This window comes from Crocodylus siamensis, chromosome 3 (assembly GCF_052110815.1).
Source record: "Crocodylus siamensis isolate JL-2025a chromosome 3, ASM5211081v1, whole genome shotgun sequence".
Taxonomy (NCBI): domain Eukaryota; kingdom Metazoa; phylum Chordata; order Crocodylia; family Crocodylidae; genus Crocodylus; species Crocodylus siamensis.
Window position 1 is genome coordinate 48087432 of NC_143397.1, and position 25613 is coordinate 48113044.

At 37.6% G+C, this 25613-nt stretch overlaps 1 protein-coding gene across 6 annotated transcripts in view; it reads right to left on the minus strand.

The window, feature by feature from the left end:
* Positions 1-25613, minus strand: part of KIAA0825 (KIAA0825 ortholog) — a 398113-nt gene that overhangs the window by 260100 nt on the left and 112400 nt on the right. For all 6 annotated transcript variants that reach the window (XM_090038268.1, XM_090038263.1, XM_090038264.1 and 3 more), the window contains 6 exons: positions 20029-20199; positions 11213-11307; positions 8360-8587; positions 6740-7005; positions 4357-4507; positions 283-473 (listed from right to left, as the gene is read on the minus strand). In XM_090038268.1, the coding sequence (XP_089894394.1) occupies positions 283-473; positions 4357-4507; positions 6740-7005; positions 8360-8587; positions 11213-11307; positions 20029-20199 (1102 nt within the window). The remainder of the gene's footprint in view (positions 1-282; positions 474-4356; positions 4508-6739; positions 7006-8359; positions 8588-11212; positions 11308-20028; positions 20200-25613) is intronic.

The following is a 25613-nucleotide window of genomic DNA, read 5'->3' on the forward strand; positions in this document are numbered from 1 at the left end:
CCTTCTCTATATCAAGTATCAAACCCTTTAGCCAAACCCCTAAACTTTACAAGAGACAGAATTATACGAGCATAGTAGTAATAACCCACAGGATATGGAACCATGTATACACTTAAATATGAGAGGTGCAGTTAATTGAAATGGTCCACATAGAAATGTATCAATTTATAACTCTATTTATTTAAGTTGCAGACACATAATTTCAGTCAGATGAGTTACAGCAAATGGTATAAAATGAAAATACACGTTATCCATATAATTTTAATTATATACTTGCATTACCTTATCTGTGCAGTTCTCTTGTAAGTGGGTTGGGCCTGAGAATATCTACAGGACAGCACAGCCAAAGATTTTTCCAGCACTTCTGTCAGCATCTCCTGGGCTAACTTGGGGGGTTGAATAGTCCACAGATCGTGATGAAGAGCACAGCAAAAATAATGCCACATCTGGACAGAGAATGAACATCTTTCCCCCTGGCAAAACCACATATATTAAACAATAGAAACGCATCTTCCAAAATGTCAGTTTGGTTCCTGTGAATCTAATTAGTTCAGGCTGAGAAGAAATAGCTGAGGAGTTTTAAACACTGGAGGACCAAAAAAAGAGATTCTTGACAAGACGTAAAACATCTTTATTGACAAAAAGCACATGTTCTACTAAAGTTAGGAAACCAGTTTTCTACCACACAAACCACAAGCATCTCACCTAACATATCCTTAATTAACCTACTCTCAACCTATTGTTTTAATTCTACTTTAGAACTACATGCAATATTTTGCAATCACTTAACTAATTGGATTAGTTTGATATACTGACTGCCTCTTCTTCAACAGAAACCAAATCCTTTCAATTACTTAAGCATGTGTCTTTCCCTGGATTCATAATCATCACTAACAACTTTTTATAAAATTTTACTGGCATAATTGCAATGAAAAAAAAAGAACCCCCCCTTCCCCCCACCCCCAGCTATAACTCATAACAACTTCTAAATGGCGTTGGCCAGGAATTTATCTACAACATGACTTTTTCACCTGATAATGCTAATTCAGTAAAAGAAAAGCTTTCAAAAAACCCTTTTGGAAGGAAAAGCTTCTCATGCCCAGGGTTGATTTTCTGGTTACAGAAAGTAAGCACACCACTCAAAATAGCCAAGATTTCGATGGTTATGACACTCACCTGGGATGAGAAATGAAAGCTCATGAACTGCTCTACCATTTTCCTACTATATTCTAGGGGACTGCCATAGCCACTGAGCTATACAACCTCTCTCTCTTGCTCACTCCCCCTCCCCCACCCTCCCACTCTGTCTCTCTCATCCAAGGAATATTTAATGAGTTATTTACACAGTGCAGACCAGCTCCAACAGGATATTGAAAAATGACCAACACAGAGTAGTCAAATAACCTATGAGTCACAGCACATACCTAGGAAATGGGGGTGTTTTCACATGTACTCCAGAGGTGAGGGGGAGGTGACTCTTTAATTAGAGCATCTCCAAGAACCCCTCTAATTAAAGTGCTCACAGTGTCTTTGTGTATTCAGTGTTGCAAACTTCAAAATGGTGCCAAGGACACTTAAGTAAAACTTGTTCAATGAGCTTTAAAGTGCCCCCCCCCCACCATTTTGAAGTTGAATATACAAGACACAGAGGTTGCTGGGGTATGTTAATAAGCATTTTCTGAGGGTAATTACAGTATGTCGAAGCAGCATCCCCACGCATCTACAGGCACCCAGGAAGACCAAGACTCAGATACGTAGGCTGAACCATACAGAGCACAGACTCAAACTTTGGTACTTATATCCCAAGCAAGTGCCTTGATCACTGTACTATTTGTTATTTTAGGGTAAGCAAGTCTTTCACTCCCTCTGTTTCCCTGTTTGTTGCTATTTCTAAACTATTCTACTGGTAAACATCTGCTATTTTTGCAGACTGTCTATAATATAAACAGATGTGAGCTCTTATTTAGCTTATATATCAAGAAACAAGCAGCTGGGCTTTATAACTTAAGCCACTTGATATGATCTTTGAACAGACAATTCTTTATTCTTTGACTATTAGAAAACATAAGTTCCTAAAACTGTAGCAGATGTGTGCTACACTAAAAACTTGATTTTCTAATGTAAACTGGAGATCTGACTTAGTGGCACAGTGGGTGTTCAATCTACTCTATCAGTGAGATCCTAACCTTGATAGTTTCAGACTCCTGACAGTATAGACTCCAACATCCTTTATGGATATAATGCAGCAAGTACTACATTTGTATGTCAAACACATACTGATACAGAAACACATATTGCTCTGTACCTTGTAAAATCATTGCTGAACCTTTAGGCTAGGGACAGAAATTACATATTAATCAGTATAAGTGATTAGAAACCAGTTCAAATCTGCAACCTAAGAAGTTCAGTCCACATAACCCACTTTCAACTCCCTGCCCTCCAATCATTATGGAACTATCTGTGATTTTCTGAATCCAACTTCCAACTGTTGTATTATGGAAGTGGTCTAGGGAGAATGCGACATGAGATAATATAGTTAGGTAACTAGAAACAAAAACATTTGAAAATGGAACAATTTTTATTTCTATAATGCAGAAAATAAGCCCCCACCATCTCCTGCATCACCTTCCCCCTGCTACTGTTTTCTCTGCTACAGTGGGGGATACAGATTTAAGACAACCCTCCAATAATAGATTTATAAATGCCCATGTACAGAAGCTAATTATTGGGAAGTTGTCTTAAATTCAGGCATCTTGGATTTAGATGCATATTGTAATATCACTTTATTTCATAGACTATAAATAGCCATGGATTACCAATACAAACTCAGAGCCTTTGGGCATTATTATTACATATATAAATGCATAAATACTGTGTACAGGAACTACCACTCTATGTAATCATACCAAGTCACATTCTGGCCTCTGTACTTATGCAGAGAGGCTTTATTTTGCATACAGTCCCATTTTTGGTGGGGTGTTGCTTGTTATATGCACAACACCAGCCTACCAGTTCTATTCCTACATGGTAGGTAGGGATTCACACTGGGGACATAGGCAAAATAAAAGCTTATTCTTCCTAACCACCATTTGAAAGCTATGTATCCCTTCCTATGTGCATCAGTTGTGACCAGCACCAAAAGGACCGTTTAGTCAGTCTCTGCTGTCTTTGCCAAGACCATTAACAAATTTTGCCATTCATGATGATGTTTTGCTTTTGTTTTTTGAAGTAGACAAAAAAATGGGGCTGCTGTTAATTGGCATCATCCACATGATGGTAAATTTAGATTACAGCCAGAATACACCAGATCTGAATCAATGGCTAAAATGTGTTGTGCTCTGTATCTTGTTACCAACTTCTGAAACATCCAGGAATGGCTTCCTTTATAAGTCTTCTCTGATAGACAGAACTTGTAGAGGTATCAGCCACAGAAAGGCATGTTTAACCAACTGACCTCAATAGATCCTCAATACTAATGAAGAGACAGTGTAACATACTAGCTCTTCCTAACTGAATGCCAGAGTGTCATATACTGAGATCATTCTTTTCCCCATTCACATCTGAGGAATGCTAGGATCAGTCTCAGAAGTCTAGTTCTTAAATACAATAATTGTAATAAGAAAAAGTAGGGCTATGATTTTTGAAGATTCCACTCTTACTTACAATAAAATTATAAAAGCATTACTTCACCTTGTAACCATGCTCAAAGAATTTCAAGCAGCGTGTGGCTTATAATCAATGGCCTAGTTTATTGAAAGGGGAAAATAATCAAGTGTATGCTAAGTATTAATTTACTTAGTTGCTCCCTAGTTTTCTGGTATTAGAACCACTAGACTACAGATTTTAACAGCAGATTTGGGATTCCAGAACTCAGACAAAATGACAACATCCAGGTTAAAAATAGGCGGCTGGTTTCTATGGACAAGAATACTGGTTACCTTATTTAAACTTCATTCAAAGCGAAGTCAAGAAAGCAAGTTCTTGCAATTAGCACAGGTTTACTTCACTGGAGAAAATAATTATAATTTTTTGAGTCCTATGTTAGCTGTATGCTACCTTGTCTTCTTTTCAAGTAAACTGGTTATTTTCAGCCTATTCTAATAAAAAGTATTTTACTCAGCAAACAGAATGGGAGCATTTATCTTATTATCTTACTGAGTACCTTATCTAGGTTATCACTTTAATCAGTCCTAAGCAGCCACGTACATACAGTAACACAGACATTTCTAAAAATATTATATCCCAACAGCGATGTGCACAAGAATTGCTGACCTTATGTTTCTAATTAGTCAGAGAGCTGGCAAGCAGTAAAAGACATTTGTGTAAAAAGGAACTATAGTAAACTTAACCTCACACCTCATAAAAAGCTTTGTAGTCATCCCAGTGGTGGCTCTCGGCATCCTGTAAAATGCTTGTAGCACAAACTCTGACGCAGTAGTTTATAACTTGAAACTGGAGAACGTTGATGAATTCCTGATATTGTTGGACAGGCACTAGAAACAGAGGTCTGTTTGGAGGGAATGATCAAAGAGGCAAAGATTTAAGGCCAGTGCAGTAGGAGGTAACAAACCCCAGTACTACAAATGTTTTTGATTATTAGATATCAATCATTTATTTCCTCCCGTTCTTGGAGTCCAAGCCTACATTCACTTTAAAAAAAAATCTGAATTTTGTTTTGCAATCTCTTTGAAATGTACATCTGCTGTTCTACAAATGTGTACTTCATTTTTAGACAAACTGTGCTGTCAATACAGAGTTTAGAAGTAAAAGTGTTCATTCCTATCTTTAAGGGGCAGAAGGTTCTCTGTTATTCAATTTCTCTGGGATGACCATATGCCCTTGTCAGCAGTGACTCTTATATAGAGTATATAGAGTAAACACAAAGAGCTAGACATTATTTTAATAAAATAAAAATATAATTGCCTACATAAAAGTGTTTTGTAAAAACAATGACCAGGCAGTATTTTGATGTAAATATTCTTATGCACCAAGAAAGATCTTATGCAAGAGAAAGGATTGTGAAACCATGTATAGTTTACTGATTTACAAGCTGGTCTCAGGTAGCCAAAGCTGCTTCAACTTTCAGCAGCTGAGTATGATCCTGATGAACCATACATCAGACGAGAACTGTCAAAGAGGAGCATAGTGCTAACCTCTGTCTTCATACACCACTTTTCTCCCTAATATGTACCCTTATGGAAGCACATGTAAAGGGAAAGTTGGCTTAGAACAAGTTCAGCTAGTGTTCCACTGACATAACATGCTCCTTTCTTCAACAATGGAAACTCTCTGTTAGGGACAGAAGTTGCCTATAAACCAGTGTCGTTGATCAAAAATCAGTTCAAATCTGTAACATAACAGAAGCTCAGTGCATATAAACCACTTTCAAAATGGGCAAAACTGGTTTAAGATAAGCCTGGATAGATGTAGTATCAGACTAAACTGATTTAAGTTAAATTGGTTTATTGAACTTCTGTCCCAGATTCAAGTTAACTCAAAGACCCTCAGCATGCCAGAATGTTTTGCACCTTCCCCGCAAAAATCTCCCTCACAGGGTAAGCAGGCTAGCCTTGGCCCAAGCTGTCTGCTCCAGCAGAGCAGGGAGGCATGCTCTACCACCACCATCTTGACCCTGGGCTTCTGGCCTGGGCCACTGCAGGCATGTGGCTACATTTCCAAAATCAAATGTCTGTAGACTGTCTGTTCACTTGCATATCAGTTCAGTCTAACGTAGTTTAGACTAACCTGAGAAGATTGAATCGATTCTGCTTCAGGCTTTTTGATTGTCCGTACTTAGCCCTTGTGACAGATTAAGGCCTCTTTGCCCCATTCAGGACGAGTAGGCTCTTTGTTTTTAAATTGAGGCATGGATCATAGCACCTCAGTGACTACAAGATATTTTAATTAAATATCAAAATCATAGCAATATTTTTTTCTTTTTCTGGAGATATATTAAAACTGGACCCTTGAATCCAAACACATTTGAGATTCTGGTAAAGGGTGAATTTTGGATTCAGATGTTAGGAACTATGGCCCACAAAGGGACAAGTTTTCAGTTTTAATTCATACAAGGCCAGAATCACATGGGTTCATAAAGGGATTCCTACTGTTCTGAGTCAAAACCTCCAAGGACCAACTCACATTATTTCAGTCCTATCAAGTCCAAACCTGGGTTCTAATGCAGGCTCTAATGAGAACTTTTGCATAAACCTATTCTAAATCCCAACACCATTCTTTGGACCTTTCTCTAATCATTACCTAGCAGTAAACTGATTTATTTAACCAATTACCACCTTATATTTAAACTATATCAAGTACATGTTTTCATGTTCATCTATACAATCTGTATGAAAGAGTACAGGTGTGTATTTTTATTTTATAATCAAATGTGTTAAACATGCAATGAATAGTAAGCTATTAGTGCAAACAAATTTGAAGCAAAAATCCTAGTTTTCTATTCATATTATTATATGTTGGAGTCAACTACTGTATTAGCATATGGTTAGTAAGAATTTGCACTGATTTACCAATATAAATCTTGAAAAAAAAATAGTAGTTTTTATAACAGCTACTTCAAGTTATCAACACCTTTGATTCAGGGTTTTCTTAAAACAAAACAAATTGGGCTTAACCTTTAGGAAATATTTGGGTATATTTGCTACTTCTCTGCATCACTGAAATACAATTAAAATGCCAAATTATCTATTTGAATTAAATGATTAAATTGAAAAGGACTCACTTTTTGCTGATCTTTCTCATTAAATTATCATACATCAGAAAATTCTGAAAGATATATACAGCTGTGGAGAGTACAGCATGTAAGTTTTGCAGAGGAGCCTTGGATGGAACTTCTCTGCTTCTCTCCTTCAATCTTGCCAAGACAGCTGTTGCTACTTTGCAGCAGGCCTCTACAAAGTTTGCTCTAATTTCCTGAAGAGAATCATCTCTGCATGCCAGAGCCAATGGAAGCAATGTGTCAAGTTCTTCCATGATGTCAGAACAAAACTAGGAAGAAATAAATGTGGCATCAAGTTATTTGTTCTGTGACAGAACTGTGTGATTTATATACAGTCAAGCTCTTGAATAATGAAATTGGCATAAAACATAAATATCATGAATCAGTTTTATTAAAAAAAAAGTCACTCTGGGTTACAAGGAAAAGCCTTTATTTATAATCATGTGAATACATCAAACATGACTTCATAGCCTTTATGCTGTTTAATTCCACAGTGCCTGTTGAGAGGAATTTAGGGGCCTAACCTCACAGGACATGTCTACACAAGATGCTACTGTGAAGTGGTTACTGAGCATTTATTTAGTACTTGTAGAAGCAAGTACTAAATAAATGTGCAGTAACTGGAGTTACTGCGCAATAGCGCCAGAAAACGTCTTTTAAGTGATGCTATTGTACAGTAGCCTGATACTACTACACAGTAGTGTCTCGGCATGGTTTTGCCATACGATGCTCCTGTGTATTCAGCATCTCATTTAGACAAGCCCCTAATGTCCTAATCTTTATAATATATATTTAATAATATTCTGAAGATAAAATTAATTCCTTGTAACCAGGGCTAATTTTACAAATTATTTTACCTTTTTCAAAATGCATTATTAACATTACTTGTCAGTAATATTAGAAATGAAATTGTCATTGCCAAAAAAAGTGTGTATGTATACAAACATAAGTAAATATCAATATATTTACATTATAAATATATATACACCGTGTGTGTGTGTGTGTGTGTGTGTGTGTGTGTGTGTGTGTGTAGTTTTCAGTTTGGACATCTTACTGAAAGCCTGTATTTTTTTTAAAACATCTAACAGTTCTGCTTACTGTCAACTGTACTCCATCCCAAATGACTAAAACACTTGAAAAAAATTCCTACTTTAAAAACCTTTAAGATATTATTCCGTTAGACAAACCATTTAATTAATCAACATATCTGACCTTTTGGACAAATCAAAGAACTCCAATTTGGCAGTAATATTTGTTATGATGATTAAACGGTATGCCTAAGGAAATAAATACAGGAAACCCTTTTTATAGTAATTCTTCAAAGTTTTCAACCATTTTATCATCAAACTGGGAGGTAATACAGCAGATAGTAATCAGAATGGCTTAGAATCCTTTGATGAAAAAAATAATGCTGGCAAAGTTAAAAAGTTCATTCCGTTTAATACAGACTATGGGTGAATGTATAAAGCAAAGCTCAAGAGTGTATTGTAATGCCTCTCACATTCTTAATTCCATTTATATGAGACGTGGAATATTAATGGTACTGTAAGTACTTCAAAGCTTAGATGGCAAACAACCTTGGCATTCTGTCTCCCCTCAAACTTCAGATCTTTTGATACCTGCCTTTACAATTCGTTTTGGTCGCTCCTCCTGGTGAACTGCTCCCCAGGACTCCTTCATTTGCTGGGTGTTTACAAGGCTCATTGAATAGCTTGCAGCAGAAGACTGTTCTTTCTGCTCATGCTGAAGAATTTTAGTTGAAAAATCTTCAATTGCTGTTGATATACAGTGATCCATAGAAGAAGACAGGTTTTTAAATGCATTTCTCCAGCCAAAATCCAAGAAAATAGGCTGAAATATACGTTTATATAACATCAATCCAAATGCAACAATGAGTGTTACTATTGTTATGGTCCTAAATTTATAAGAATACCAATACACAAGATGTCTAGAGAAATTTTGTCACATCTAGCAAGAGTATTCACATAACTTAGAAACTATAACTCCTTAATTTTATTTATTTTTATATATATATATTATATAAATATAATATATATTCAGAGATAGATATACTTAACACATGTTATAAGCATAGTGATGTTTCATTTGAGTTGTCACTGGATTTAATAAAAGTATTCTAAGTTTATTTATAAAATATATATTTCAACTCTTAAAACATCTTTCTATAAGCAGGAGACTGCACGTAAAAGAAATCTTTCAAATTAATATATTTAAGAAAGTAAATTATATTTTATAGCCACTTTATAGTTTAAGAAGTGGTTTTAACATAAAAACCACATACTACTCTCTCTTACTTTGAATACATAAAATCCTAAACCAGCAACAAATAACCAAGGGGTAAACTGTTAAAAGAAACTGTTCTAACACATCTAAAGTACATTTAATTTCTTTAGCACTGGATTTTACAAAGGCTTCAACTGGTCCGTGTTGAATGAGCTCTCAAACTTCACAAAAGAATGAGAGACCTCTAAGGTGGATCTGACTCCTGCCAACTGTACATGCAAGTACAACATGGACCATATCCTGATTTTCATTCAATTTTACTTTGTACTGTCCAGTTAGCATAAAGCAGACAAAGCCAAAAACAGCCAACTGAGAATTCCTTCACTGTAAAAGGGATGTTTCAGGAGCAAAAGACTTAATCTAAGGTGTTATATAGGGAGTGATAGGAGAAGAGAAAAAAGGAGACTATTTAGGTCTATTTGAATCGTAAAATTGGCTTATCAAATGTCACTGCTGGAAAATAACAGACCTGGCATATATTTAGATCACATCAGGTTTCAGAAGCTCAAATACGACTGTGGCAGCACACCTTTGGGTGCCTGCCACTTTAAGAGTGGAAAACAGGCACCAGCCAGGTGCCTGATGAGGGCAGCTATCTTGAGCACTAGGCATATAAACACTGCCTGGCTGAGCTGCATAGGACATCTAGCAGGTAGGAGCAGGAGGCTTTTGGTCTTGGGCATGACCTAAAACTGCACCCTGCCAGGGAAGGGTGGCCTGGTGGGACTCCTAGTGGCATGGGAGCCCCCAAGAAATGCCAGGCCAGTTACCTCCCCAGTGAACGGTGAGGAGGGGTGCCTTAACCCCAGCCCCTATCTTCGGGTCGGCTTTGGGAAGCAGTAGTGGGGCCAGGCTCAGCTGTGGCCACCTGAGCCTGTGAGGCAGGTGCAAGAGCCCAGGGAGTGAGTGTGGTGGGCCAGGTACAGCAACTGGAGTGCCAGCTGAGCCTACACGGGTGGCTGACCCTGAGACCCTGAGAGACGGCAGTATAGTGAGGCCCTAGGGAAGAGGGCAGAGTTGTGGCCTCACACAGAGTACAGCTGAAGGGGAGTAGACCTGAAGGACTGTGCGTGGGAGGAGGCTGAGTAGGGCTGAATTGGGAGTAGGCCTCAAGGGCAGCGCAAGGGCCAGTCCTGTGAGTAGCTAAATGTAAGGATGTAGTTGAGTGCAAGGAAGATGAGAAGCCCCCATGGTGGGGTGTGGTATAGAGGCCCTAAAGCAGGAATGGGGAGTAGGCCAAGGTATGTCTTGAGATACCTGAGGCCATATTTGGGCCAGAGGCCAAGTAGGGGGCTCAGCCAGAGAGTTAGGGGCAAGTCCTGACCCTGGTAAGTCCTCCACGCAAGGAGGATGAGGGTGGGTCAAAAGAAAGACCTAAAGGTTAAGCACAATGACCTGCTACTCCAGGGAGGGAGGGAGAGTCCCTATGAGATGCTGGAGTACCAGTCATGGTGTAGGTTATGACTACATCATGTGGATGCCACCTGCAAGGCATGGGCTGCAGTGTAGGGAAGATTTGGAGCCGCAGATAGCACCCCCTGGTATCGGGGCAGGAAATGGGCAGTCTCCCGCATTATACCACCAGTTTATGGAAACAGCAAAGTCTTGGCAGGAAAGACTGGGTGGACTGCCCCATAGAGACAGGTAGGCAGGCCAGCATGAGACCCAGCCCTGAGCGTGCCCCCTGTCACAATAACATTTTAAATTGGTAAATAGAAGACAAAATCCTTCAATAAGGTTTACTTGCTCACTAATATCAAAGAAACTAGTCTTAATTTTAAGAACAAACCCCAGGAGTAATCATCGGTATGATCAGATGCTCTGATTTCCATATATTTTGGAAAATTATGCTGCATTGGAAAACATATGAAATATTGAAAAGGGACTTGCAAGTTTTTGCCTTCCTCTCTATAACTGAGGTATCTTTTACTTCTGATTTTGGCTTTGTTATACTTTAATATTTTGGACATACAGCCATGTTCTCCACTTCACATGCATAGGATTTTATTCTACCTGAAAGGAGATTTTTTTTCCTAAAATTAATTGTAATAACCAAATTATTAAACTCTGAAGATAGGTGGTTATAATGAACATGCTGACTGACCTTATACTGATGACAAAGACCTAAAAAAACCAAACCCCTACAAAGTACAAGATTCTTTTCATACTCACCTCTTTCACCTGAAGTAACTGTTCAGGAAGCACACTAGTTTCATTTGCTCTAGCTTCCCCTATTAAAAGCTCCCCACTAGCTTTCTTCAGAACTCCTGCACAGTATGATAAAGGGGATCAAAGTTAAGATTAATTCTGTAGAAAAGTCTGCAGCCTACAACACCTTCTGATATATCGAAATGCATTATAAAAAAGAAATCAACAAGATGTAGTGGAATACTAATGTTATGCAAAAGTCAAATTCAGGTTATACATAGTCCTTTTTATATAATAAGATGAAATTCACATCCCATTGTATTCATATTTTATACATGTGTGTATATAATGTGTAAATTATAGCTCTTTTTGTTATTAATTCATTTTTATATTGATTGTGTAGTCACTTGTTTCTACAGAGAATAGATAACTTCAGAGCAGCTGTGTAAAAATTAATTTCTGTTCTTTGCCCAATAAATTAAATAAATTGTAAGGCACTATATATTTTAAACTTTTTGGTTATTTTAAATGCTGACACTATAAGAATAAAATGACACCTAATTAGTTCAATTATTACATACAACATAATGACCCAAACCAGTGAAACAGGCAGACTTCTCTGGCATTAATAACTCATTAGTAAAGTGCAACATATGGTTCAATCATGCTTTATTGAAGTCTATGGGAATATCATCATTGATTTCATCAGGAACAAACACATAATTAAAATAGAGGTCATATATTTAGGGCCCAAATCCTCAAACACTCACATGAACTGTATCATGAAGTTATCCATGTGTATAAATAGTCAAGGTGTTAGGCTCTTAGATCAGAATATTTCATTTCAGGACAGGGGGCATTTTTCCTCCATACTCTAATACTAAATGCACAATCAATGTTCAACAAATAAAAGAAAGTAAAAGCAAACCAGCTGATCTTTTAAATACCCTTTCATCCCCTTAATGCATAACTACTTCAGTATTGAATGGAAGCTATATTTAATTTATTATTTGAAACGTGCAAAGACAGAAAAATACTAGATAATAAACTATTTTCAGCATAGCTGAAGAGTATCATTAGAAGCATAAACTCAAAGATCTGCTGCTGCTTGAAGGCATTAGTAGGTTGTAGGGTCAAAGCTTAGGAAAATCTTTCCTGTTTGACAAGGCATTCAATTTTCTTGAACATCCACAGGAACTAATTTGTCTAAAGTGGATTTTACCATATGAAAGTTTCATATTCTAAGTTGTCCTTTCAAAACTGGTTGCAAGAAAAAAGCATAACACAAAAAAAATGGCAGACTATAAAGATGGACAAAACTAATTAGATCATCTAGTTCTTTTCATTGCCAGGGCAAGATTGTTCTCTATTGTACATTTACTAATGTTTCATTGGAGTATAGTTTTAAAGGCACTAGGAGATGGAGTTTCTCATACATCTCTTGGGAAATTATTCCAGGCAGATAGTGAATGCTATCAGGGCATTTTCTGATATCCACTCGACATTTTCTCTCAATTTAATCTCATTATTTCTACTTATTCTCCTTCTTTTTATGTTAGGAAGTCATCAGGCCCTAAGTGTTTACATACTTTAAATATCTGTACACTAACATCTTCATACTGTCACAGCTCAGGTATGCTCTCTATAATTCACTCTTGATCTCTTCTCAAAAAGTCAAATCATCTGGCTTGCTAAGTCATTTATATTGTCATCTCAGAATTCTCTTCAGTTTGTTAATATTTGCAATGAACAAACCACAAGTGAATGCAGTATTTTAGAGAAGATCCTCAGCTGATGCAAACTGTTGCCTCCACAGCTGAATACAACTTTGGAAATTTATACTAATTAAAGATCTTAAGTTTAGTCATGTCAGTGCTGTACAGAAAGGACCACTAGCCTATAATTTAAGGTCTTGGTGTATAAAATAAAAAATTGTTGCTGAAAAAAAAAAATCTCATGTGTAAGCTATGTGCAGCTTTCATGTCAGCCTTAAGTTTTTTGGGGGTTTCCTCATCCAACACTAGATTTAACTGTGGGGTCAGCATCCCCTTTAGAGGCAACAGGTCCAGATTGGTCTCCTCTTCCAAGCACCAGCCAATTTCTTTGTTCTCCCTTTTCTAATTATTACAGAAGACTAGACCTAATATAAACTATTTAGTGCCATATGCCAGTAGAGACTCTCCCCAAGCCTGATATTTATCAATTTATTGTAATGATTTGTCTACCGTCTCTTGGCAAAGTAACAGAAAAAAAAATCCAAGTTGAATTATTGTTGAAAGTAAGGATTCAAGAAAATGGTATTACATATTTTAATTAAATCCAGAGTTTTTCTGCCAGTCCACTGTAATTCTGTTATAAAGCCATGAAACTTATCAGACATATTTTCTTCCCTTTGTTTAGTACTATCTTTCTCTCTGTATTTGTCCCATTGTTTTTCCGAAGATAATGCTTGGGCTTACTGGACTGTCATTTTTTCTTTCTTTTTTCCTTTTAAAGTTTTTTAGCGTATTACCTACATTTTTATCCAATTTCCATCATCTCATTTGTTTTTTTCTTAGTTTTAGTGGCATAAGGACCATTAGGATCACCCTGATGGAAAACTGTGTAACACAGGTCAGAATTGTACCTTCAAAAATTGTTCATAAGTTAAAATCTAATACCACCCAAGCTACTGGCCAGTTGGATTGTACATCTGTTTTCAAAATACCTTTGTTGTGAGCATACTAGAGACAACAGATCTTGAAGAAAACAAGGAATGTCAGCAGACAGTCATTATGAAGCAGAAGAGGCTGAAATATTTGACTAGCAATAGATTGAAGTCCTCATAGAGTCTGTCATCTACAACAGAATCTTTAATTTTTGTACCATACTGAGACAGTTCTTGCAACACGCACATGGTAAATGTGAATGTGAAGTTAAAAATCTTTCTTCTGAGAGTAAATCCTATTTTTAAATTCCACAAAATAAAATTTTCTAAGGAAGCTACTGCTGCATCTACCTGTGGGAACTGAAGCAAAAAATCTAACTTGTTTTGCTGGTATGTGTATAACTTCAAAGGCTGTCTATTAAGGCTATGCACCTTGTAAATTTGATCCCATTCTCCCTTTCATTATGCTTTCTAGAAATGGATGTAAAGTAAAAGAACTCTTCTTCTTAAGCTGTGAAGGGAAGACCTTTGCAAATCCTTCTGGTCCCCTGAGGCAATGCTTGTAAACCTAAGGGCTTGACAACTTTGCCCAGGGTGGTTTCAAAGAGCTCCACTGGAAAAAGCTTTTCTTGGCACTCATTATCTGATCTGTCCAAAGTTCACCTTTCTCACTGGAATGGAAAAAAGGTGAGAGAAAGATGAAAGTGTGTTAGATGTTTTTGATTTTAAGAGTCTCAACAAGAGGCTTCTGAAAAGCCAGGGGAAAGAGAGAAAGCACATCTTAAAGATGGAAAGAGAATGCAATTTGGCAGTCTATTCTTCATTCTAAATAAGGGTTTCCTGCTTAACCCTTGACTACTGCTGAATGTTCCAGGTTTCTTCAAATAGAACATTACTCCTGTGATGTTGAATGTACTAGGTATGTCTGAAAAATTCCAGGGAATTCAAGCGAATGTAAATAGATGAGAGGAGCACAGCAGGTATAGTGAAAGAGCGGCAAATAAAGGGTTAATTATACCTATACCCTCACTCCCCCACTGGACAGACATGACGGCCACGCCTTTCTTCCCCTTTCTGAAACCATATTGGTACTGTTTCAGGAAGAATCGCTGGGAAACTGGGAATATATGTGCCAGCTTTGTTAGGAGAAATCTTGCTTCTTCTCTTGATAGGAAAAGAGTCATCATCTTGCTTTGGTGACACGCTAAGGTTTGAAGGACAAAGCACGTTTACATTTAATTTGCAGGGACTCATAAGTTTCCTCAAATATAATTTTGGGAGGAAATTTCTCAGATCTATTTCTTCTTTCAGAAATGAATTATTTCATGTCTAAAATAAGACAATATTGCATTGTCAGTTTTTTAAAAAGTTGTTATACTAAGTTTTCTGTTAACTTTTATTTTTGTTTGGGTAATCCAGGTATAGTTTGAATTTAAGTGTATAACTTGACATGTACAGAACCCTCAGTGAGGAACACATGCTTAGCTAAGTTTGAAAATGAAATGGTAAAAAATCAAGTTACTGAGAATTGACAGAATATGAAAATAAGCTGTAATAGAGAATGCAATGCATAAATCATTTTTGTTCACCTACATTAGGGGTATAAAAGATATAGCCCATGGGGCTCTTGGAGGGGCCAGGAATTTGGTGGCAGGGCCCCACCACTACATTCCAGCATATGGAGTCCAGTTGGGGATGCGCGTCAGTGGCAGAGGGCAAATTACAGGCATGTTAGTCCATATGGCTCAGGAACCCACAGTGGTTAGGGTTGCTGACAACCTACCACCAAAGGTAGGTTCTGGATCTGGCCCACAAGGAGCCCCAGGGTCTGGATCCAGCCCCAGGAGCCAAGGGATTCTGACACCCCTGACCTACATGAAACAGTCTGGGGGCTGAATCCAGAGGATTCCAGATGCAGAACTCTCAAAATCAATTCACAGAACTGTCCAGATCACCTCAGAGCAACTGATACATTCGCCTCCCTAGAGTGTTACTTTGGTTCAGTGCGTCCTCTGGTGCTATTACCTGCCGTGGGAGTTACTCAGAAAGCAGTGGTAGGCAGTACTTCCCTGTAACATCTATTTTCAACTGCCTAAATTGGTCTTCACAGGATTCCATTGTGCATGCTGCAAAGAAACTGTCTTGTTGGCAGCTAGAAGTGTGAACTGCATGTCTTTCTTTTCTTCACTGTTCTTTTTTTGGTTCACAAGCAACCTCCTACCAAAAGCAGAATCTGCAGAAGAGACTACATCCAAGCAATAATGCTATGAAAAAGTATGAAGAGAAGCCCAGGTGGCCACCTTGCAAATTTCCAATGTGGAAGCCTTCGACCTCTCCGCCCAAGAAGCAGCTATAGTCCTAGTGTAATGAGCTTTACAAACCCTGGGAGCCTCTTTACCCTTAACTACATACGCCTCCCTAATACAATCCCTTAACCATCTAGCTAAGGAACTCTTAGAAGCCATTTGACCCCTCTTAAGACCCCCTAAGAGTACAAACAATCTGTCAGAAGATATGAAATCTTTGATTCTTCTGTGATAAACCCTAAGTGTTCCTCTTACATCCAATTTATGCAGCCATTGCTCTTTGTCATCGCTGGGTCTAGGGAAAAAATGAGGGCCAAGAATCCTCCCAGTTTAGACACAATTCAAATATCAGCTTTGTCAAAAAAAAATGAAGAACTGTCCAAAGAAGTACTTTATTTCTGATGGAACTTTACAAATGTTCTATATATCAAGCTTCAAGTCTCCGCATGTTAACGCTGAACAAAGAACAGCTAAACTTGTCATTGTAAACAGCCACATTTTCTGTCATTTTTTGACAGGACTTAAGCAGAAGTCTAATAAGGACCTCTAATAAATACTCAAAATAGCCAAGAAGAAAACGAAACAAGAGCAGGACCTTATTCTATTTGATGTCTGGGAAAACATCATGTCATTGGGAAACAAAGCTTATTTATTATGTATTGATAGTTCCTCTTAACTTATTCACAGTACTAGGGTAAACTGAGTTAACCCTTAGGGTATGCCTACCAGTAATGCAACTGTGGGAGCAGCAATTGAGGCAGGAGCCCCAGGGCTACCTTTGTGAGGGGATGCAAAGGCAGCTGCTAATGCAATGACAGCTGACCCATGTGTCATGGCTGCCCCAGGCGCAGAGCTCTGCCCTGCTATGCTTCTGATGCCTACGCTGCCTTCACAGTAGTAGTCTAACCCCAGCACTGCAGAACTCAAGGTGAGCTACCTTACCCTGTTTCTCAGCAAGTTTTTTTCAGCACCTGCTGAGTTCTGTGCTGCTAGACTACTACCAATACCTGAGCTAGCTCAGTATGTCAACACTATACCATAATAATTTCTGTATTGCACTATAAGTCCTCTAATAAGCCAACACTTCTAAATAAATATATAAGAAGGCTCTTATTTTTGTTAGCACCTACACCACAATCAGGTACACCACATCTGCCAGTACAATCAAAGACACTAGTTTAATGTGACTAATCAATTTATTCTGATCCAGAAACAGGCTTTATCAGTGAGCAAATAATCATGATTATCAGGAAAATATAGGATGGTAACAAAAAAAAGAATTATCTTCTGGTTCTTTACAGAAAAGCTGAAACAACTGGGAATATACTTCTCATTCTCCCCTATCAAACACCTTTTATTTTGCTATTACAGCTCAGATTTCTAATAAATACCACTGGTAAATAATTTTATCAAGCATTGTTTTCTTATTTCTCTAACTATGCCTGCAGTCCATAATTCCCCATAAAAAATGGATGTATTCCAGCAAGGTTTTCTGAATAAATTGAGATCTCTTCCCCAAGAATAGCAAGTCTGAAAACGAAGAAGGGTTTGCGAGTCATAATACCCTAAACTGTAATAGATTTATCATCCTACTTGTTAAGGGGTATAATTCTGTACTCCCTTTGGAACTTCCTGTCAAACCTCCCACAACCCAGAAGACTGCCTTAGCAGCTGATTTAATTATATTCTTCAGATCAGATCTGGAAAGTATAGCCCCAACTTAGGACACAATCTGACACTGCATGAAGAGTAGAATGAATGCAAAACAGCAGTATAATTCAAAACAAAGAAACCTCAAAACAATCTTACATACTTATGCATCAAATTAATCTTATGCCTAATTGTTCACAAGATCATGTGCTTCATGGAAAGCAGCATTTCTTTCTCAATATTCCCTTTATCAAGGTATATATTACTCTAAATAGCTACACATTTCTGTGCAAATTACACTGCACATGGTGTTTACTATTTTTGGAGTGTTTTCATTTAATTACACCTCTATTGAAGAAAACAGAAATAAAAACAGCACCTGTGATTAATTCAGTTAACGAGGCTCCTAACAAATATGGTCTGACAAACCTTTATCTTCCATACAAAATTTCATTAACATCTCTGAAGGGTCATAAGGGTCTACCATGATATATCTCTTATTGGGTGTGTTCAGACCAGTCTCAGATTTATTTAATTTTATTTTAACAAAAATAACTTTCATTTCTTTATTTGAATGACATGACATCCACAAATTTCAAAGAAGAAATGCACAATCCACACTCCATTAACAAAACATGTGCCTCTGAACTCTTTCAACTTCACCTATCTCTTCATCTTTGTATTCTTAGATCAAACTCCCAGAACAGCTTTCTTTCGAGCCTGCAGCTGGGCTAGAGAGATAGCAGTACTTGACTCCGCCAGTCCTCTCCCCCTGTGCAGTCTGGCCTCATTTCTAATGAAATATTTTCCTGCAATATAATCAAAGCTCTTGAGACTACCTGTTCTCTGGTGTCTTCATTTAATTGCATTGGGTAAAAAAGCTGGGTAAAATATATGCACACCATTTTTTAGCTGTCAGGTTATCATCCTTCCAGTAGTCAGCTTTCATGGTTGCATGTTTTCTTCATTTGAAATAATGACATAATCCATAAAATAAATAAACATTTATTTCTGAAAGTGTACATTACAGTGAGTAGGCCCACTGAAGTCAATGGAACAACTCATACTAGTAAGCATTGTGCACAACTGCATTTGCACAATCAGGTTCTTAGTTAAAACAAGGCACATTTCCATGAAAATATTTTAAACTGCTATTAAATTTACCTAAAATTGATGTTCAAAGTTCAATGCTTTTCCCATTTAATACAAGAATTGCAGCCTTCACAGAGCATGCTCAGAAATATTAACATTACAAAAGTTTCACCTCCATTTATTTTGTTACATATAATATGTGGATAAATTTCTGATGGGAAAAAAACATGTTTTCCTATTAAGAGAAATAATTTCTATACATTAAATCTTAAGTGGAACATAGTTGCAGACCACAGTTAAGGCATCTCATATACGACTCAATGGGTGCATCTGCATGTGTGCTTTACTGTAGTTGAACTAATTAGCTCCACAGTAACGCATCACCATCTACACATGTGCAGGTATTATGGTGCAGTAAATTAATTAAGTCTCCCATAAGACAGTACTGTCAGAGTACTGTACTATCAGAGACAGTACTATGTTATGGCAGAGTAAGTACCTGCACTAAACTGCATGTGTAGATGGTGACAGGGACTGGCTGGGGCATGATGGTGCTAAAGTGTGGGGCTGCCTGTTGCCTGGTTCTGCACTTTAGCACGCTCGTGTCCCAGGCAGCCCTCTGATGCCTGATGTCACCACCTGGAGCCTGTGGCTGACACCCTGGGCCAGGGTGCTCCACCCCAGCTCAAAGTGCTGCAGTCCTGGGTGTATGTGTAGATGCGGAGTCTGTAAGAAATTAGCTCCACTGTGAACTGCACCAGAGTTTATTTTGTTGCATTAATTGCATATGTAGATGCACCCAATATGTATGAATTTGTAACCACCCCAACTTCTGCTTGAGGTCACCTCCAGTTGACCTAGCTGCAAATGGGTACCTAGCCATTCGATGTGCCTAAATCATGATAGCTCTTTGGGTTACCAGGCTTAGGAGGACCTCGGTCTTTGAAAAAAAAAATCTTTTAGATACAAGTACAACTGAATTATTTTAGAAAAATATTTAATCAAAAGTCATTAGAAATTTGTTTATATTGTGGAAGACGATATCATTCAGAGTCCTGATAACCTACATCTTTTAGGAGGAAATACAACATGATCTTTTATCCCAACTGGAAAGAAAACTGTACATGAGAAAAATTATATATTACCTTGAACTTTTTTATTCTTCTCAGTGAAACAAGGTAACAACAGAATTTCTTCAAAGAGCTCTTCAATTTTCTCTTCCAGCAACAAAAAGAGTTTTGTAAGTTGAGAAAGACATCTAAGTTGATATAATGTTAAACAAAAGTTCTTTCCTTTTGGGGGATTTTCCTGGCTGCCTGTCCAAACAAAAAAATCATAAAATGTCTTTTACTTTTCAGTAAGAAAATGCTTACAATAAAAGGAATTATAGAAAACTAGAGTATATCAAACCAGTCTCATTCTTGTTATAATACAAAATACCATGTTAGGAGCTGAAACAACCCAGGGATAAATCTAAATGTTGTTTTAAATTACAATATCTAAAGAGCATCCCGTTACACAATAACTGCCAGACGTGAATCATTAGTCCACATTGCATTTTCATCATGTAATACTCCTTTTCCAAATTTTACACTGGCGAAAATAGGGAGAAAAAAAAAAGACAAGAAGGTGATAGCATAATTGAAATCCCTGGCTAACATTTTTGAGCCATTTTCTCCATTAACAAGTGCCAGAGACTTGATTCCTCTACCAGATAACGCTTTACTGTATTCCACCCCCTGGTCTTGATTTTTGTCCTTTCACATCACTGCAAGATAAGTGCTAGTCTTATATATCATTTAGTATTGGTCAGCCATAATCTAGATCTCAACTAGAGAACCATCAAGATTTAGGCCACATACAGACATTCAGTTTCTCTGGAGCAGCAACTCTCCCAGGAGAAACCAGGAGTGTACAGATGTTCAGGATTTTTCTCCCGGAGCAAGAATAGCCACCCCAAGAGAAAAATAACCTGCAAACTACCAGTTACATAACTCCTGGGAAAGTTTCTCTCAGAAGAGTAAATTTATGTGCAACTTCCCTTCTGAGAGAAGCCAAAGAAGAAGTGCTCCAGCATCCCAGGGTACTTTTCTCCCCTCCCCCAGGCCCCTTGCACCACAGAAAAAGTGTGTTACTCAGGCTGGACTCTACTTCTCCAGTCCAGTAGGGAGCAGAATATGTCCCCCCTTCACAATCCCACACTGCCAATCAGAGCTACCAGGCAGACTAAGGAAGCCTGCAGAGCATGCTGAGATGTATGCACAGGGGCCCCCTGGCTGTATAGCATTAACATTACAAGCTGTCTGCTCTGCAAGCACTCAGCATTGGAGCGTCTGTTCAGGTGTCTCTAGGCAAGTTTTTTTCTACCACGAGAACAAATCCATGAGATTTCTCCCAGGTCATATTGATTTGTGTATGCAACCTTAGTTCTAGGTTGTGTAAACCCTTTCAAATAATCTCAGAGAATTCTCCCAGGTTAGTTTTCTCTGTAGAAAAACCTACCCAGAGCCATGTATACAGACATTTGATTGCTAAGGCCCTGAAGGGAGGAGAGCTTGCAGTACTAACACTATATAGCTAAGGGGAGCCCTGTGCAGTCATCTCAGAATGCTTGGCAGAGTACTCCCTTAGTCTGCCTGGTGACATTTGACAGCAGTGCATTGGACAACGTTAACTTGATGACCCAAATTGCCCATAGTTAGTCTATGTTTCTCTGAAGCACAACATGAGGATTTTGAAGAAAGCATGTCTGGTCTCTGCTGGAGCAGCAGAATCCATTAAGTGACACACATGCTCCCTTGGGGGCAAGAGGGAGAAGGACTGCACAAAAGAACTATACTCTCTTTTAGGAGAAGCCATGGCATGTATAGACATTTGCTCTCCCTGGAGTGGGCATTTTTATTCTGGGAGAAAAAACCTGAACATTGACTGTCCCATGAAAAACTGAATGTCTATATGAGGCCCTAACCCATGACAAGACTGTAACTCAGTAGACGTCTAGCACATTGTTCATAGCTGATTTTTAATTCTTTTCTGGTTTGATTCCATGTCAAAATAAATTTAATTAAGAAGTGCGCATGCATTAGATAAAAGATTTAATACATAAGACTATAAATGAAGCGTGCAATTCAGTTGTTCTCTAGGAAGATGAATATTTATTTTTATATTTATTAATCTTTTATAGCCTAATGTATTTTAAATTGTTCATATTATCTCCACTGTAAACAATGCCTGTTACTGGTAGTGTTGGAGTGATGTTTTAGCTGTGATGGTCCAAGAAAAATGCAAGAGGCAAGGGTTTTATAGGTTATTTCTTTGTTGGACCAACAGCATAGTTTGTTTAAATCTCCATCAACTATGCAGTTGATCCAGTAAAAGATAATGCCCACAAAAATCCTTGCTTCTGTTACTGGTACCATTATGGACCTTACCTATGGTAAAATCAGAAGCTTTATGCTTCTTGTACACAAACCTTAGAGTGTTAATTTTGTATCATATCTTCAAGATGTTACCTTCCTTAGCATTCAAAGAGTTTTCAAAATTAAATATCAGGAAGTCTAAACTTAATATTAGAATGCCGATATAAAATTCAGCTTTTATTATTGGACTGTGCTCATACTTTTCTTTTGAAATTTCTTGCTTGCCTACCTGCAAAATTACAACTGAATTCCAGATTGCAGTATTCGTTAACAAATATGGATGGGGGCTTTTACAACCAAAAGCTGCTCTTCAGAAAACATTCTGAGAGATATTTTACAGATGAAAACATTGTGTTAAAAAATTTAATTGACTGAATGAAGAAACACCTCTTTACTATGTATTAAAAGTTTGGGATGTATCACATCAATACAATGCCCCTCTGCAAGCCACCTTGTCTAATACTCTGCCTGCACAATGCAGCTAAAGAAAGTGACATCTGAGCAAAAAAAGACATCAGTCTAGCCCTCCACAAATTTGGACATCTTAGGTTTGAAAAAAAGTGAGGCTGTCAGTGAAAAAAAAAATCACTAAATGGTTTTTTTAAAGAAATTTAACATTTCATTTTCAATGTGTGAAAACATAATATTACATATTACATCTAGGGAATCCTGCTTGAGCATGTAGCTACATTGTATAATACTGTTCTCATTTAGTTCTATTAAACTGTACAGTTTAAAAGATGTAACAAATATATTTACTTTATAACTTGCTGAATGTAACATTTTAAAAAAGATATAATTTTGCAATGCTGAGCAAACAAATAGCGCTTTCACTATCTAGGACAGAGAAGGCCAACCTGTGGCATGGGTGCCATAAGTGGCATAGGCAGCCTCCATATGTAGAATCTGGCAGAGTGAGAAGGGAACACAGTGGCAGATAAAACAAGGGATGGAAAGTTGAGAAGCAGCTTGGCAGGAAAGCAGAATGCTGAGCAGTAGATTGGATAAGGGAAATGGATTGGAGTGGCACTGAGGGAGGATACCAGGTTCATTGGTGGCATGCCTGCAAAAAAGTTTGGCTCCCCAGTACTCTAGTAGTTACCTCCATGTTTCAGAAGGGTTCTGTAGCCAATGAAATGTCAACAAAATGGTATGTGTTGAAATTTAGGGTACACAGACTTCCACAAAGCCCAGAACATGTATTCTGGTGTTCCTCACTCTGTTCTTTTCAGAGATGGGTAAAAAGAAATTTCATATCTATATTACTATTACCATTGTTGTTTTTCCCCCTCTGAACAACAAATAAGTAATGGTATTTGTGTCATTGTAGTTCTATTCGTGGGTTTTATACTTTCACTTCCAGCAAATGATATACTACTAATCTAAGTTTTCTGTACCATTGCTGGAAAGTTTGAAAACATAAGCTTAATGCATCTGAAATAATGGATGTTTGCTTGGGTCCACAAACTGCAAGACATAGTGGCTCTGAGAAGTGAGAACTGAACAATCCATTTCAACAGCTTGTTAACTCTAAGCCACACTGTTCTTGGCAACCTTGTAGTGCTGCCCCTTTATCTTAACCATGATCACTGCAAATGGGGGCTAGATTCGTAGATTAGGGGCAGGTATAGAGGATTCCATATTGTAGCATGCCATCTTACTTTAATATGGCTTTATTAATACCTTAAATATCCCCAGTGAGAACCATTTCATAATTTCAATGAGCAGAAAGACAGAAATTCCTTGAACCCAATAAGAAAACATACAAATCAACCAAAAACACTCCATACAATCATACTAATTTGAAGGTTTTTTCAAATTCTGAGAAAAGACCCATAACCATTTTTTTAAATGTCAATGAGCTTTTAAAATATACATGAACTGTAATTTGAAGACACCAAGTTCAAAATTCCCTATTCTTACCAGCCATTAAGAAGGTGGAAGAATACTTTAAAAATAAGCTACACTTTGCACAGTATATGCAAAGGAATATACTATGAGCTACATTATGCAATGCTATGCATTCACATAGTGTGTGTGTGTGTTATGCTATGTATTCACATAGTGAATATATATGGATATATATAGATATGCGCATACACACACACACACACACACACACACACACACACTATTTTCTCACACATCACACGCCCCCAAAAAGACATGCACCTTGTTTTTGGAAGGCAGAATGTAGAAAAAAAGACTTTTTCATAGTCATTGCTAATTTGTATGACAGTTTTCCTGGAAACACAGAGTATCCAGGAAGCGTGGCATCCCTGGAGACTGTCTGGGTAAGACAGCAGGAATGTCCTGGTGTGGCAGTACAGCAATAAGTTTAGGCCACAGACCCTTGCAAGGGCAATAGGAAGACTTTTACTTCTTTACTGAAAGTAGTTCTTTGTAAAAAGTTCTTGTAAATAATTAAGTTTTGTTTCTACACCACAAGCCTCATCAAGATATAACTGACTGAATGCAGCAGCACATTTAACACCTGAGCCAGCTCAGCTGCTATTTCAGCGACAAGTTACAGTGCTCAGCCAAGAGTTACTGCAAATTCCTTAGCAGCTGTGAGAGGGTTAGCACTAGACTCTGCCCCTTCTACTTCCTGGGCTGGACAGAAACATAGCCATCTTGGCAGCCATTAGAGCACACTGTCTCTGTTTCTACTCTCTTCTTCTGTTCCAGTGAGGAAAAATCTGCATCCCCACTTATGCCATGCACCCCAATTTTAGAGGGCTGATTTTTGGAGAAAAGGGTGTGCATGGCATGTGAGCAGATATGGTAATAATTTCCACTCAAAACATTCTACTCCATGAAACCAGATTTCTTTGAAATTAGATATTGAATGTACTCTATAGTATTTAACTGAACAGTAACTATACATGTAAGATACTTGTAAGTACTTTAATCATTAATATAACTTCATTTGAAACTGGTAAAGAGGGTTAAATTAATTGGAATACTTAAGTATAATGAGGAACATAAAACGAGAAATAACTTTATCATATATCTTAGTGAAAATTTTATTTTCTTTTATAGAAACTAAAAGTGTATTCCCTGCTGCTCTGAAAGTAGACATAGAATTGGAGACACTACAATGCAATGTATATTAGCAAATTAGCTCTAAATGAGCTAGCTCAAGTACTGGTAAAACACATGCCATTGTTTTTACTAACAGCATCACTGCCATCTTCTTTCTGGATCTAAGATAACTTTTAAAACAGAGATCTCCAACTGCCAGCAAGAAGAATGAAAGATTCTGGATGAGAATGAGATTCTGGAGATATATACGCAACAGGATTCCCAAA